This window comes from Paramormyrops kingsleyae, chromosome 4, assembly GCF_048594095.1.
Source record: "Paramormyrops kingsleyae isolate MSU_618 chromosome 4, PKINGS_0.4, whole genome shotgun sequence".
NCBI classification, from domain to species: domain Eukaryota; kingdom Metazoa; phylum Chordata; class Actinopteri; order Osteoglossiformes; family Mormyridae; genus Paramormyrops; species Paramormyrops kingsleyae.
Genome location: NC_132800.1, coordinates 32,973,642 through 32,989,326, shown reverse-complemented (window position 1 = coordinate 32,989,326; position 15,685 = coordinate 32,973,642). Strand labels below are relative to the sequence as shown.

Genomic DNA, 15,685 nt, shown 5'->3' with positions numbered 1-15,685 from the left:
GAAGGAGCCGCTGCTCCAGCCAGATGACGGCTCTGTTCAGCATTAACAGTCCGTTAACCCCAACGTGGCTTTATGGTGCAGGTGAAAAGTATACGCGCAGCTGTGAAAAGCCCCAGAGCCCATCTGTAAGTGTGCGCGCCCATATGGACAACCGTAACTCACACGCAAGACAGTCTATTTCACAGAAACCACTGTAGATAAGTCACTTATTACTTTAAGGTACTTGATTCAACTCAATGTCATTAACCAGAACTTACATGCCAGAGTTAATCTTGACAGGGACACCCATAAATCAAGAAAGGAGCATAACAAAGCCAAAGCGTGTCGCTTCTAGAGGTCACACAAACGCTCACAGGAAGAGCCAGACCTGCTGTGTCCTCTAGAGATACTCTCATACCAGTCTCTAAACCACTCTGCTCTGCACCACACGGTCGCTGATATCCTCACCCTCATTCTCCAAGTTACGCCTCTTCTCAGCCTCCTGTTCAGCCTTCTTCTGGCTATCGGTCGCCCGGTGCTGGATCTTGATCTTGTCCTTCTCCAGCAAGGACACCGTGGACTCTGCACTCTTCCTCAGGTTCGTCTGGCGGAGGGGAACATACTTCAGCACACGGGCATCGCACAGCTTATTGCTAATCAGTCAGCGTGGGGATGGGGCTAGCTCAGGTGATCGGATCTTAGCCTTCAGCATCTGGATATGAGGCTCTGGTGCTGAACTCAACTCAATAGCAGCTGTCAAGGAGTCTGCATGCATCTGAAGCACACTCATCTCACCCTGAATTGAAGTTTAATTTAACTAAAAGGGCTACCTAACGTGAAAGGCAATATAAATAACCATTAGATATTAGGCTTCTCATTTCATATCACTTAAACCATTCCAGACATCCAAGCAATCATAGCAATGGCTGAATGGAGTATGGGAAAGTCACACACACACGAACACACACACGAACAGCTGTACTACTGATTGCTGTTTATTAAAACCATCCATCTACTACTCATGACCTGGATCAAAGTCACTTACCTCCTCATCCAGGTCCTTCAGGATCTTGTCTAGCTTTGTGCAGGAGGCCCTGGAGAGCAGACACACACACAGACAGACAGACAGACAGACACATACAGGGCTCGCGGTTAATCGCTTGTCAGAGCATGACACAGATAAATGTCACAGACTGGCGTCAGGATCTCGCGCTGACTGCTTTTTTTAGAGGGCATGACGCTTTTTACGGGACGCTGGGGACACGTGCATGCTGACGCCCGTGAAAGCTGCTGAAATGTGAGTAAACGGGGCGAGGCCCGAGGTCACGGAGCGACCTCTTGGGTTGCATTTCCACTAATGTGTGTAATTTGGCGTCGCCGCGGTTGTGGATTCTGACGTGACGTGACGTGACCTGGCGGTAGCGAAGCATCGCTGGACAGGCTGGGAGCCAGAACAGACCACGGCCGTAGAACCGCGGCGGGAAGCGGAAGAGAAAGGAGGGCACCTGTGCTTCTGCTCCATCTCGTCCTTCTGCTGCATCTCGCTATGGAGCTGCTCCTCCAGCTGATGAACCCTCTTCTGCAGGTTCTCAAGCTGCAAGAAAACGACATGGCATCTTGTCTCCAGGGTGCTCACCGTGCTTCTAAATAAAACCGTGGATTTTTCCAGAATTTTAACAAGCACTTCTGAGTGACTTGTCTGTTAGCTCCATGTCGTCGGGTTGTGTTAATGCAGCTACCCGCCACACTGGTACTTACGAGGTTCTTCTCCTCCTTGGTGGAGCTACTACACTTGTCGCTCGTCTTGGAGCTGGAGATCCGGGATAACCTGGGCCAGGGAGACCTGCCAGTTACCACCAGCGCCGTTCAAGACGCCCCAAGAGCTCATGGAAGCAAAGCACGCTCAGACCAGTGTGGGATCTAGCAGGAGTGACTCACTGATGGCAGCTGTAGTAGGTAAAGCCCACGAAGGGGAGCTGATTGCCCACGAAGGCCTTCGGTACTGGGAACGTTTCCTCTTCACCTCGATCCTCCTCGATGTCGTCAAAATTGCTGGTGTCAATGTCGCTGCTCAGTTCCGGGACCACAGGGGCGGCAGCTGGTGAAAGAGCAATTTGCACATTCCAGAAAATGCAGACCTTATGAGCTATTGGGTCTTTTTAGCTTATTAGCTAACGTAGCCATTAGCTTACACATCCATGCACGCAAAGTCCCATCCCCGCTATTCACACTGGAGGTGGTGCTCACTGGACCCGCGTGACTGCATTTGGCCCCGTGGGATTTTTAATGAACCAGAAGACAAGACCGAAGACCACAAATCCGCACTTGAAGATCTTTAGTAGCTTTTAGCCCACCCTGGGCGTCTGACATGATAAAACTTAGGCAGTAATTCACAGTAAATTCACAGTAAAGCGTTCCTGAGGACAAGCGCCCCCCCACTCACTCTCCCGGATGTTCTCCCACGTCCACTGGTCGTTCTTGAAGAATGGGTGCCGCTTGATCTCGTCCACGCCATTGCGGCCCAGTCGGACCTCCCTGCAACGGTAGGGCTGAGGATTAGTGACTGTCTGTCGCCATGGCAACTCTTTGACGGGTCACCACGCCTTGTGCTGATCACACATGTCTATGAGCTGACCTGAGGGTCAAGGGGACTTTGCTGCGGACTCCACATGGACCGTTTGAAATTTAAACCAAGAGCAGAATGTGAGGCCCAGAGCTTCAGAAAGCATGTGCCAGCAGATACTAACAGAAGAGTGTAAAATCCTGGCAAAAATGTTTCAGATTCAACTCATTTCCCTGCCCAGAAATGTCACACGAATAATTTTTCACAAAAATTAAGGATATTTCTTACCCTTTCTGCCAAGTCATTATTTCTTTCAAAAACTGTACTGACATTATCCACTAAAATGCAACAATATGGTCAATTTCACAATTAATTCTCTCATACAAGCCTATAAAACAGCCACTAAATTAGGTTGGAGATGAACGAGCTGTTTGCTCATCAGGCGAGGGGATGTCCCAACAGCCAAGGAAACAAAGAACAGTCTTTGTTTGGTGTCAAAATAAAACATATTCCATTTAACCTAAATTCTCAGCTTTTACCTGCGAGCACCTAGTGACAAGTAAAATAAGTGGCTGCAGGAATCCTGGTGCCTCATAAACACCATCAGAGCCTTGGCCCTCAAAAGGGGTCCAAGACGTCATAAAGATTGACTTTTGATAGCTTCCGGGTTCAGGGACGTGAGTCTGGACGGGTGACACAAGGTGGGACCTGCGATGCCGCTCTGAGGCTCCCAGCTCACGCACTCACCGGTCCGTGAGGAAGGCGCAGATCAAGTTCTTGGCGTCTTTCGAGATCTCACTGTCTTCCGGGAAGACGAGGGCATTCTTGTGGTTCATGATCTTGCTGTAGGTGCCCACCAGTGAGTCAGCGTAGAACGGCGTATCTCCTGCGGAGGAAGTGGAGGACGAATGAGACTGCGGCCCACCAAAAAAAAAGAAAAAAAGAACAACTTTCGCAGGAAGTATCACAGTGTTTCAAGCTACCAGCGGCGTCCTCAATGGCTTCCAACACTGATTTTACAGCTTTTGATCATATCACTGAATTACAACAGTATCTTTAAAATAATTGCCACTCTGAAAAAAACAAGATGTCTTTGACATGAATTGAGGAGTGAGGGCAACATGAACACTACACCAGCCAATTGGGGAGGGGGGCTGACTTCTGATGTCAGACCAATGAGATTTAAGCAGAAGAAAAACAAGGCTCTGCAAGAACGGTAAACAGGTAAAAATAAAATCGGCCAGCACATTCAACGAAAATCCCATTGAGGAGAAGGAAACAAATAAATTGGAAGTGAAGGAAAATCATTTTTCATGTTCCTCCAAAGGACCACTCACCGCTCTGTGGCTGATATCATTATGAGCTACAGAGCATTTGCTACAAAGTAACAAGTCAAGCTTGGACTCCAACGTCACATCACACACACTTATTTATACCCAATACCTGTCACAAAGTAAGAGCGAGGAGGTGGCAATTTCAGACTCACCGACGAGCATCTCGTACAAGAAGACTCCGACGGACCACCAGTCACACTCCCTCCCATAGTAGCCGTCCCCGCCCTGGGACTTCAGAACCTCGGGGGAGATGTAGTCAGGTGTCCCGACCGCCGTGTCACACCGCACCATCCCGTCCTGCCCCCAAAACAGCACTTTAGCACATTCAGGTGACCCAGCACAACCACCAAGTGACACTAAGCCGGCCCACTGAATACCTTATTCATCTTCATACAGGTCCCAAAGTCTGCCAGTTTCAGGTGGCCCGATTTATCCAGTAACATGTTATCCGGCTTCACATCCCTGCAAGACATGGCACAAAATATGGCTGAATAGGCATGAACACGACCTCCCAGCAAGGAAAAACATATATACGCAGCTATTGGAAAGGGACGACACATAGGTGGGCTTTGCATTCGAAGGATGGAGCGTGACGTTCTGGAAAGCCACCGCGAGGAGCTGGGTGACGACGTGAAGGCGAGAGGCGTCGGGACTCTGGCCCCAGGAGGAGCGGATGATGGCTGCAAGACACGTTTATCCGACATGGTCGCACTTGGCACTTACAGCCGGGGCTGGAGGACGGGCTGTGTTATCGCCTGGCCAATTTTAAACCCCCCCTGTATAAAAACCCCTTCCTGCTATGATCGGTCCCTCGCCGGAAGGGCACCGGATGCCAGGCGTCAAACTGAACGAGCACTTCACACGCAGATGCCTGGTTTGTATAACCATGGCTACGCTGGCTAGACCACAGACAGGTAACATCGAGCCGTCTGCTGTTCACCAATGACCGCAGATGTGGGGAGGGAGGGGGGGGGGGTTCCATTTCTCACATGCTTGGGTCTGAGACCTGAACATGTGGCTTGTGACAAGGCCTGCGGGGACAGCTTCCTGTTCGTTACAGTCCAGGAATTTGCCAGTTCTGCACCCAGGGAGCAGAGGAGCGGGATGGGGTACCTGTGGATGAAGCCCATGGAGTGGATGCCGTCCAGAGCCAGCACCACCTCGGCGGTGTAGAAGCGAGCCCATTTCTCTGGCACGTCGTAGTTGCTCATCAGGTTGACCAGGTCGCCGCCGGGCATGTACTCCATCACCATGTACAGGTACCGGTCGTCCTGGAACGCGTAGAAGAGCTGGGGGGGACAACACACTCACGTTAGGGCCATTACCTTCATGCTGGGTGAACCTGAGGTTGAGACTCAACCGGACTCCCTGGCAGCCTGACAATTAAGCTTACGAGCTACGAAAGCTATTTTTCCACATCACATGTGCGGTTTCGAGAAGCAAGAGGAATGAGCAGATTACCCTAAAGTGCCTAAATCATGTGCGACAAGGGTCTCCTCCCTCTTCAAGCTAAGACCCAAGGAAACGGGAGACCTTTCAGCAACGGTGAACCTGTCTCGTAGTACTAAACACTGCCAAATACAGTATTCCGTATCCAGCAAAACTCCATTTCTCAATCGATATAACCACTGACAAACGAGTATTACATTATGGAGGGAATGTTTTGAAACCTCGACTCGGACGAGTAAGAAATCACAAAGCTAACAGAAGGTGCGGACAAACACAAGCAGTCAGTGCAGTTCCCACAGCGACGACCGATAGCTGCTTGAATGGCAAGAGAGAGAAGAGTCTGGTCAACACCGAGCTGAACGTGGAGTACTGTACCTGCACCACCCAGCCGCTGTTGGCGAAGGCCATGATGTCCCTCTCCTCCCAGAAGAAAGCAGAGTCCGACCTTTTGATCATCTCAAATTTACTGAGCAGCTTCATGGCGTAAACCTTCCTCGTGGCTTTGTGTCGCACCTGGGAAGCGTGTGGCATGGTGAAGAGACACCCACTTAGTACGGGAGAACCTTTCCATAATGAAAGCCATTTAATTCGTTTAAAAGAGGCAGAAACGTTCGGGAGGTAAAGTAACCTCAACCAATGGGCAACGTGGGCCATCAACCAGAAGACTTGCTTTCATGAGCGGATCACCGGGACTCCCCATTCCAGTCCTGGAGGGCCAGTCTGTAACACACTTTGCAGTTTTCCCTGCTCAAACACACCTTATTCAGCTCACCAGCCAATTGCATGGTTTAGTATGTGTGTTTCAGCAAGGAAATCTGTAAAGTGTGGAACACACTAGTGCTCCAGGGCCGGAACAGGGGAGCTCTGATCTAAAACCTCCAGCAACGTTATAACAGTTGCTGGAGTACATTTGCACCATTAGGAAGCTCACAAAGCAATGAGTATGTCTACTACTGCTCACTAGGTGAGTAAACGTGATTTATCACTCCCACAAGTATTGTCCTAGTGCTACACACCATCAAAGAAAACATCCATCTCTATACTCTCGCTGTGTGGAGGGTATCGATTAAAACAGTTTAAAGGACACATGAGACACTGTGTGGCGGGGGTGGGGGGGTTAGTCTTACCAGCTGCACCTCCCCGAAGGCCCCCCTGCCAATGACTTTGACCACCTCATAGTCCTCTGCCTTCATGCGAAGATCTCTGATCTTGCTGATTGTGTCTTTGTCTGGGAGGGCAGACAGAGAAGGTGAGAATACAGCACAATAGCCATTGTAAACTGACAAGACTGCAGCCTCACACCCATCAGGCCTCGGGTGACACGAATCCATTGAGAGTTGAGGGGGGGGGGGGGGAAGTTGCCAATAAAAGCATCCAGACTTGCCTGTACACTCAGCGGCCACTATCAGATACACTTATCGCGCTTTTCCACTGCCAGCAAGAACCCAAGCCAAACCCGAGCCGAACCGCAGAAAGATGGTTTTCCATTGTAAATTGAGAGCCGCACCCGTGTTGAAATGGCTCCGCTTACAAGGGCCAAAAGCGTGACTAAACAGAGCTGCTTGCATCACCATCTGATTGGTCGAAATGCACGGCTAATACCAGGCAGCATCCACTTTCACTTCCAAAACTGCTTCAAAGGGTGATGGGTTATGCGTTCAGAGGGGCAATTCCGCACACCAGTGTCGTCCAGAGCAGTCGCCTTTGCACTTGTGACCTTCCTGTCGGCTTCAATGACTCTGGCCATTCACCTCTAACCTCTAGCCACAAAAATGCCTGACTTTAAAAAAAAATAAAAATTCCAAACAGGACCATTTCTCATCTCTAGACAATGTAGTGTAGGGGGGAAAACAGGAAGGTGGAGGTTTTGAAGATGCTACACCCACCATGTCTGGCCCCAACAGTCACATCACACTCAGCAACTTAGATGACAGGTTATATATATATATTCAGCTTCAGCCACATGATGCTGGCAGGCTGATCACATTAACAAGCAGGATACCTAATGAAATGGTGACCGATTCTACTTTAACAGAAAGTTAACAGTCTTAAGCACAGCTAAAGTGAAGTACAACTTGTTACCAATAAGAAACCTGTATTGACTAAATTCAGCTAAATACAAAAAAAAAAATCACAACGCATCAGAAAGCAATAGCTAATACTCAAAAAAAAAATAAAAAAAAAATACTCCTAAAGGAACCGTAGGGAACACTTTATTAAGCGAGGCGTTCAGACCTCTACGTCCACAAAGGATTTGCGAAGGGTGGCAGCTGAAACAGAAGCTTGTCTCTGTTATTAGGAGGCTGATAGTGGAGCGTAAAACCTGTCCAACCACAGCACGGTTCCACAAAAACAAGCCCAAAGTCGCAGGGCTATTTATTTATACATGCATGAATCCACCCGAGTTCCTGCCAGTCACACCGTGTTGTTTGGGGGGGGGGGGGGGGCTGGAGGCTTCGCTCCTTAGGGAGGCTCTGACTCTGGGCCTCTATGGGGCTCAGGGCCGTCACACGCTGCACAGCTACTGAAGGGCACAGGCCTTATCTGGGCCCACGGGTTTGGTCCATCGAGAGCAACGACATCACTCAGCCAAATTTGGTCATAGCTGAAAAGGGGAGATTGTTTGCAATTCACATGGGTCACAACTGGCAAAAAAAAAATGCTTGGAAAAGGGGGCATCCAAGTTCAATTGATCTAAAAATAACAACAGAGAGCTATTAAAGAAAGAACAGTGAAAATAAAAGCGCTTTCCATCACACAAGGGCTCGAGGCCTGCCCTAAAAACGGTCATTCCGCAGAAAAAATAAAAGGAATAAAAGGTTCAGGAAAGGCAACGCTGAGCGTTTGTGTCCCATAAATGAAAATACCTTAAGGCCACTGAAAACAAAATGCAATAAGACTTAAAGGACTTTGATCATTTTAAAATCTCTGAAATAGATACATTAAGACAGGAATACTCCATATGTCGAGGTGGACATTCACACCAGCACAATGCACTACAACACAGGCATGTTCTGTAGTATCATAGCAGTAGCATTTCCAGGCGATGAACAGAACTTCAGTCTTCAGCCTCTATCAGTTACATGCCAAGTGAGCATTGCTGTCCAGAGACGATCCATCATATTCTGGGACAATCGGGAGTATTATGCGGGTTTGAGGGACATTAGGAGGTTGAAGACCAACACCAAACTGCTTCAGGCTTTGGGCAGAATGAGAAGCCAGCATCTCTCCGGTGGCAGTGGGAGCTGTGTGCTATACTTTTGACTGCTGGACCCAGCAGTAAGAGGATACATTACTGTCAGAAGTTGTGGTCCTTAAACGCCAGTGTGATCTTTGTGGATTGTGGCCTCCCTATTGTCTTGGTATTGAATCAGTGGCCCTAACAGTCTACGTGTCTTTAGGCATTGTCTCACGCAACCATTCTTTTTTTTTGTTGTTTTGGGAGGGGGGGGGGTGTTCACACCCATTACTTACATCTGTTCAGGAAGTTGTCAATGCTCTTGTTCTTCCTTAAGGCCGGGAAGTCCAGGTCATAGACCAGAGCATCCAGCCCATCCTGCAGAGAGAGGGCACACTTGTTATAGAAACATGACCATGACAGCTCATATACTTCATTGAAGAATCAGTGGCAACCATACTTTAAAAAAAAAAAAAAAAAAAAAAAAAAAAACTCAAATAGTCCAGAAATCTGCATGGTCACAACAGTCTTTACGCTTCACATTCTGACATATTCTCTATGGTAAAACTCGGAATCAGCAGCATTCAAAAGCCGTGCCTTTGATTTGGAAGCCTGCGAACGTGAAAAGCACTGGACTCCGGCCAGGAGCAGGGTTAATAAACTGGACGGGGAAATATCACTGTGCTCACAGCTGGCATGTAAAATCCTATTTCCACTAATTGTTGGAGTTCCTCTGACAGGGGAATAGCACAAAAGTGAATTATACAGGCTAAAACACCCTATGGCACGAAGCGCACACCTGATAAGGCGTTACAGGATGTGGCTACACTGCCATTTGGCTCACTGGGTAGCTGTATTTTGCATTTAGGGGACTGACTGAAGCACTTAAGTCACTCTTAACATACAGTGCATTGAATAGCGGGTCATCCACAGAAAAAGCAGGGCGTCGAACATCCCTCCCGAGGTCCTGAGCTTCACCGGCATGAGGCCAGGATAGCGGGTAGGGGGACAGCCAGCAAAAGTGCACAGAAACAGGGTGGGTGCTGTTTGGGCTGTGATGTGCCGATCAGAAGTTGCTGTGACCAGGACAGGCCTGAGGTATCAACAGCAGATGTGCATTGTGGGAAATGGGCCGACCATATTTATACACCCAATGAACAAAATGGGTTTCCGCCAGCAACAGTTCCCGTGGCTGAGAAATGTAGAAGTGCTATTGGAATTTATGACACAGGAATCATGCACCTATTGACGTCACATGCAGATAAGTTCTCCAGGTAATTGCAATGGTAAGACAAATGTAACAGGAAAAAAAAAAAAAACAGCTGGGAACCGTTAACCAGCACCCAGTGACTGATTAGTCTGCGGGGAGGTGGTAGCCTTAAGGACAAGGTACACAGCTATACTCCGAGGGGCCTATGACAGCAGCCAATACCTAAGCTGGCAGGCCAGGAGTCAAGTTCACCAAAACCCAACAAATGTTAAAAAAAAAGTCTAAAATGGGCCCCTCACTGTTTAACAATAACGCCTCTGCCCAAACAAGGTCTGGTCAGAAGAAGACTCAGTCAGCGAGCTGGGATCAGGGAAGAGAAGAAAAAGCTCCGATGTCCAAAAAGGGACATTATATAACATGAGTCCCTCTCGCCAAAGCAATTAGTCACTGTGACAAGGAAGCACAACCTCTCAAGCTGTTGTAGCAACCATGTTTGGTAACCAGATGAGGAGTGAGGAGCGCAGGCCTGTGAAAACGCAAGCAGAGGGCGGCTGCTGACTAAATAAATATGCACAGTGGTAGGAACAAAAACAAGCACCGCAGGCAAGTTGTGCGACCGTAGCTGTGTCACGTAATAGCATGCATTCCTACACAGGGTATATGGAGCAGAGCACAGGCCACGCTAAGTTGCCGCGAGTGTACACCTAACGTGCCCCAGGGAAACGCCGGCCAAAGACAACAGCAGCACAAGAATGGGCCCATAGAAGCTGGACGGCAGCCATGTTTATGCTGGAGACGGAGCCGCATTGCTTAAACGCCGGGACAAAAAGAGGAAGAGAAGGGCATTGAAGTGTTACTCTTAGACTTTTCAGTCCCCTACAACTTCAGGCAAGCCAACAGAGATACAGGCTCGACAGTAAAATGTTCAACAACCTCAGTCCCAAAATTATTTTTTGGTCATTGCAGCACTTATCAGGCAGATTTGGCTTCCGCCGATGTTTACATACATGCATACATGTGTTTAACACATTTTAGCACATTTAAGAAACTGCATCTAATGCTCCCAGGTGCAAGAGCAGACAGAGAAATTCAGGAAGCTTCAGGAAGAGGATCCCATCAGGCCTGGACCTCACATGGCAGCTACAACCACAACCGTGGGTGAAACCCCGGCCGATGGAACACGCGAGTGAAACTGGGAAGGAGAACGGCTGCTGCGAGCAAAGGAGGTGGGTCAGCGCCAGAACCGAGAATAGAGAAGTCATTCATCTCATTTTATTTATATCTGCCGATTAATCGCATCACAGCATACAACACTGCAAGATTATTAAAAATAATAAAAAAAAACTTTATTGCACAATCGAAACCCATTTTCTCAGAAATGCTTATCCAATGTAGGATGACAATGATTCCGTCCCAGGAAACAGTACTTGCATTAGACAACTGGGAAACCGCAATTAAGTCAAACAGGAGTATAGACAACATGGCAACTCCACACAAACAGGCTGGGACAAGAACTGAAGCAGCAACCCCCGGGGGGCACCAGGCCGCAGCTCTGACTACTGACACAGAGCACAAAACCACCCGGAACGCAAAACTAATTTGCCTGCACTGAATATAGTTTTCTTCATCATTAGAAAGATGCCGTGCCAGCCCTTCAGGAAATCAGATACGGAATTATGTACCACTGAAATGTAAGATTCAACCTTCAGCACCGCCATGCTAGAACCAACATATACTACATTACCCAGCAGCCTCGGCAGCTTCAGTTTTCCTGCCTGAAGTCAGCAATCTACGATCGCCTATGATCTATGATGGCTTTTGGCCGCTGACTCCAGTTCCCAAGACCCAGCTATTCACCTTCCTGTTCTTTATACACACTGAGACAATTCACAGCACACTGAGGAGAAGTGACACTGACCAAAGGACCAAGTGTCAAGCCAGTAAACTTTTAAAAAGTCACGATGAGGTTTACATCCGCTGGCATGTTAGCTCATCTTTCAAAAGGAAATGAGAGATGCCCGCCCCCCCCCCAACCCTTTGGAGCCGCCGGACTGCAGCAGTACCACATAGATCTGACCTAAACCAGGTGTCTAAAATGAAGGCGTATGCCAGCCGCACAAGAGACAGAAACATGTCCTGACTGCAAGGGAATACCAAGGAAAGCCTTCAGGAGACACCTCTGCCAGCAGGGCTGGGTTTAAAAAAGAAAGAAAAGAAAAGAAAATGGATTTTCTGATTCAAATCCATCTCCATTTGCATAATCTGATATAGATTCCTAAAGTTCTAATATCGATTTTTTTAGTACGTGCCCTTTACAAAATGGCCTTTTCCCGTGGATGTGTGAAGCTTTACCCCGTTAGTCTCGCGTGGCCAGCCTCATGCAACAAGGTGTAGCAGACAAGCAGATTTAAAAAAAAGAAAAGGAAAAAAAAAAATGGTGGGAGCTGCTCCGACGAAGGTAAAGGCAGATGTTAGGGTGGAGTTCAGACTTCAGAAATATGAAGACAGTGAAGGGTTGGAAAAAGCAGAGTCGTATGCAAGATGAAATGCCACAAATCTCCGAAACCATCATCCAGATGCACAGTCTGCAAAAATGTCTGATCTGACACTTGAACATATTTAATAAAAAGTTAATTAATGCAGCAGTTACGGGGTAAATTCTTATTCTTTCTTTTATTATTTTATATATATTTATTATATAATAGCTAATATTTAAGGGTGGCATGGTGGTGCAGTGGTTAGCACTGTTGCCTCACACCTATAGGACCTGGGTTCGAGTCTCCGCCTGGGTCACATGTGTGTGGAGTTTGCATGTTCTCCCCATGATGTCGTGGGGTTTCCCCCCACAGTCCAAAGACATGCTGAGGCTAATTGGAGTAACTAAACTGCCCATAGGTGTGAATGGTGTGTGTGTGTGCCCTGCAATGGGTTGGCCCCCCCCGTCCTGGGTTGTTCCCCGCCTGTAGCTGCTGGGATAGGCTCTAGTGTCTTGCACCATCTACAGCATTAATTCTCAGAATCTCCAATAAAAACAAAACTGATATTGTAATGGAAACATTTCTAGGTGAATCAATATAGAATTGAATCAAAATTAGAAATCAAACTGAATCAGGACCATGAATCACTGGCAATTCCCACCCCTACTTGCCAGGCTGGGCAAAAATGCGTGTTTATACCTAAAATAAACACGGCAAAGGCTGTAACTGAAGACATCCAAATATCCCATAAGAACTGTATACTGAGAAACACACATATTTGGAGTAAAATATAAATTAATGCCTGCAGGTCTCAGTGATCCCTTAGAAGCTGAATTTTTTATTATTTTTTTTTAAACGATCCTGGCAAAATATTAAGAAAATGTATCTGAAATCATTGCAATCCAGCTATTTGTTTTGAAGCGTATTTAGGAGGTGGAGCGCTAGCACTGCCCACTCCCCAGCCCCCACCCCAGCCCCCACCCCAGCCCCAAGATGCATTTCTGGGCCAGATAAGTCTTCCCAGTAGTTAGAGGTTAGAGACAACCATACCAAAGGCATTCACCCTTCTGGAATCCAAGCTGTAAAATATGAATGAAAAGGTCCATGCTTGCACACAGAAACACACAATGAGCCCGCTGAGCCGGCACCCTCAGGAGGACAGCCTGTAGAGCCAGCCAAGCACAGGGGCCATTCTAGTGGGTGATAAACATCTCCACACAGGAGTCTGGCCACGGACAGGCTTGCCCACTCCGATTCTGAACAGCCAGGGAAAAGGCGGAGTCAGAGCAGGGCAGCAGGCTGGGGGAGACGACCCAGTGCTGGCCAGCCCGCAGGCAGCCGGAGAGGGGCAGGCGGAGAGGGGCAGGCGGAGAGGGGCAGGCGGAGAGGGGCAGGCGGAGAGGGGCAGGCGGAGAGGGGCAGGCGGAGAGGGGCAGACGAGCATCCAGCTCAGAGCTGCGCCTCTGAGAGGGTGTTTGCGTAACTTCCTGCTGCCGAACGCCGACTGCATTCTTCAGCAGGACGGCACACGTCAGAGAGCTATTTTAAGTATGCAGCCAAACAAGTTCCCAACGAAACGGTAAGGGGAGGGTGCAGGGGGGAGTCAGAGAGCCACCTCTGTTTTCAATTATGCGTCCTGCATTCTGGCTTAAGCGTGGGGAAAGGGCCTCCTGAACACAGCGAGTTTCAGAAACGACAGCGCTCTCTCTCAAGCAGTGCCGGGCAGCCCAGTCCCAATGCCAGTGCTGAATAATGCCACCACCACGCCCCCCCCCCCCCCATTTTCACAGCTGCCAGCCAAGACCTCCCCCCCCGGCCCCTTGTCCCAGCTGCAGCACTTCACAGTGGAAGCCAATGCCAGCTGTCACGGGGTCAAAACCAATTCTTGAGGTTGGGGGCGGGGGTCAAAGGTCAAACTCGAGTCTGTTTAGTGTTAAGCTTGCCTCCAATAAAAAGCACGGCAAATTACTTAGAAAGTGAACTTCTTAATCTGCCACTTTTTACTTATCTTCAGACGCTGGGCAGTCAGGTTTTATTTTACTCTGTCAGTAAGTTCTTTGTGCTGGAAGGTGCCGATATGACAAGCAAATTATGTTCATCAATGCAGTTGCTGATCTCAATTTCGCACCAACTGAGAGCAGCAACAGTTCTAGTTTCGGGGTTCTCCGTGCCACCCTGACGGGCCCGCCTCAACCATGCCGCTGGTGGTGAGACACAGACCGCCGCGTCCCGGCAGCGGCGGGCACAGCCGCCCCGGGGAGCGGCCCAGCTCGTTGCCGGATTTGTACGCCAATTCGCCTCACTCGAGTCTGGGCCTCGCCCCTTCTGACACAGCGTGGGCAGACAAAGGGCTCCACTGTGAGAGCCTGACTCACTGCCCCCCCTCCTCCTAGGGCTAACAGTACCAGCTCTGCAGAAAATCAACTCAAATCCACTTTGCAATGTCACTTGGTAAGTAAAACAATTCCCAGTTTAGCTTTTTTTTTTTCCCCCCATGTACAAAAATGGAATCTAATATCCCGATTACTCTAGGGAGAACACAGCGCAGGAAAGCAATTTACAGAACAATCTAGGACAAATAAAGATCGCTCTGTGCTTATTAAAATGAACTCGTGTTTATTCATGTAAAGTGTCCGCATCAGATTCCCTGGGAAAACGGCATTTCCTGTATTATTCAGAAGAGCTGCATAAATTAAAATGTCGTACTGCTCAGAGCTAAATTACATCTATTCTTCATGCAAGCATAAACAAACGGGGGGAAAAAACTAGTCAAAACACTCGCAGAGTCCATGTTCTTGAAGGCTGAGAGACACTTGGTCGGAAATGGTCATGAAGCTGTACAACAGTTGGGGGAGGGGAACTCAAAGCCACATTCCTTTGCTTATTAGGCTTTACTGATTCTCATAAATCCCCAAGCGTTTGTAAAGCATTTGTCCCTTCAGGTATTTAAATGTGTTATCGGACATTTCAAAATTGGTCTTTTCCCGGAGGAGTCATTGATTTCACATAAATTAATAACCTCAAAAGACACATTTACAGCAAAATGGAGTAAAAAAAGATTTTTTTTTTTTAAACTTTAGTTATGACTTTACAAAAGGTCCCAAGAACACGCCTTCAGTTTGAGAATGTGAGAGAAAGCCTGAATCACGAAGTAAACCCCCTCTAACCAAGACCGGTTGACTGAGATGCACCCAGCCCGCTGCAGGACAGAAGCGGTCAGGTGCTGAGACGGGAGAAAAGGGGGGGTGTAACCAGCGCGTCTCCACAGGCTGCCCTCCACACTCAGCAGGACGCCCCATCGCCAGATTGGCTCATTCCTCCCTCCTGGAGGGGGATTCGGGCACCCACTGCTCTCCCACCCACAAAGCAGATTACTCATCATAGGGAATGGCCTGTTTTTCGCCCAGCCTATCGTCAACCAGATGCTCTCAAATTGCTTTTCAGTTAAAATAGTCAGCTATTCCTTGACCACAGAAATGGTTTCACCAACTAACC

General features: G+C 48.4%; 1 protein-coding gene across 2 annotated transcripts in view; it reads right to left on the bottom strand.

Moving 5' to 3' along the window:
- rock1 (Rho-associated, coiled-coil containing protein kinase 1) overlaps positions 1–15,685 on the bottom strand; it is a 42,397-nt gene that overhangs the window by 14,752 nt on the left and 11,960 nt on the right. For both annotated transcript variants that reach the window (XR_002838757.2, XM_023815581.2), the window contains exons 2-14: positions 8,800–8,881; positions 6,453–6,553; positions 5,701–5,838; positions 4,990–5,165; positions 4,254–4,338; positions 4,029–4,173; positions 3,290–3,428; positions 2,423–2,514; positions 1,918–2,077; positions 1,738–1,807; positions 1,485–1,573; positions 1,025–1,073; positions 448–583 (exon numbers count right to left, since the gene is read on the bottom strand). Coding sequence is in view for 1 of the 2 variants with exons in the window: in XM_023815581.2 (XP_023671349.1) it covers positions 448–583; positions 1,025–1,073; positions 1,485–1,573; positions 1,738–1,807; positions 1,918–2,077; positions 2,423–2,514; positions 3,290–3,428; positions 4,029–4,173; positions 4,254–4,338; positions 4,990–5,165; positions 5,701–5,838; positions 6,453–6,553; positions 8,800–8,881 (1,462 nt within the window). In the remaining variant the exon portion in view is untranslated. The remainder of the gene's footprint in view (positions 1–447; positions 584–1,024; positions 1,074–1,484; positions 1,574–1,737; positions 1,808–1,917; positions 2,078–2,422; positions 2,515–3,289; positions 3,429–4,028; positions 4,174–4,253; positions 4,339–4,989; positions 5,166–5,700; positions 5,839–6,452; positions 6,554–8,799; positions 8,882–15,685) is intronic.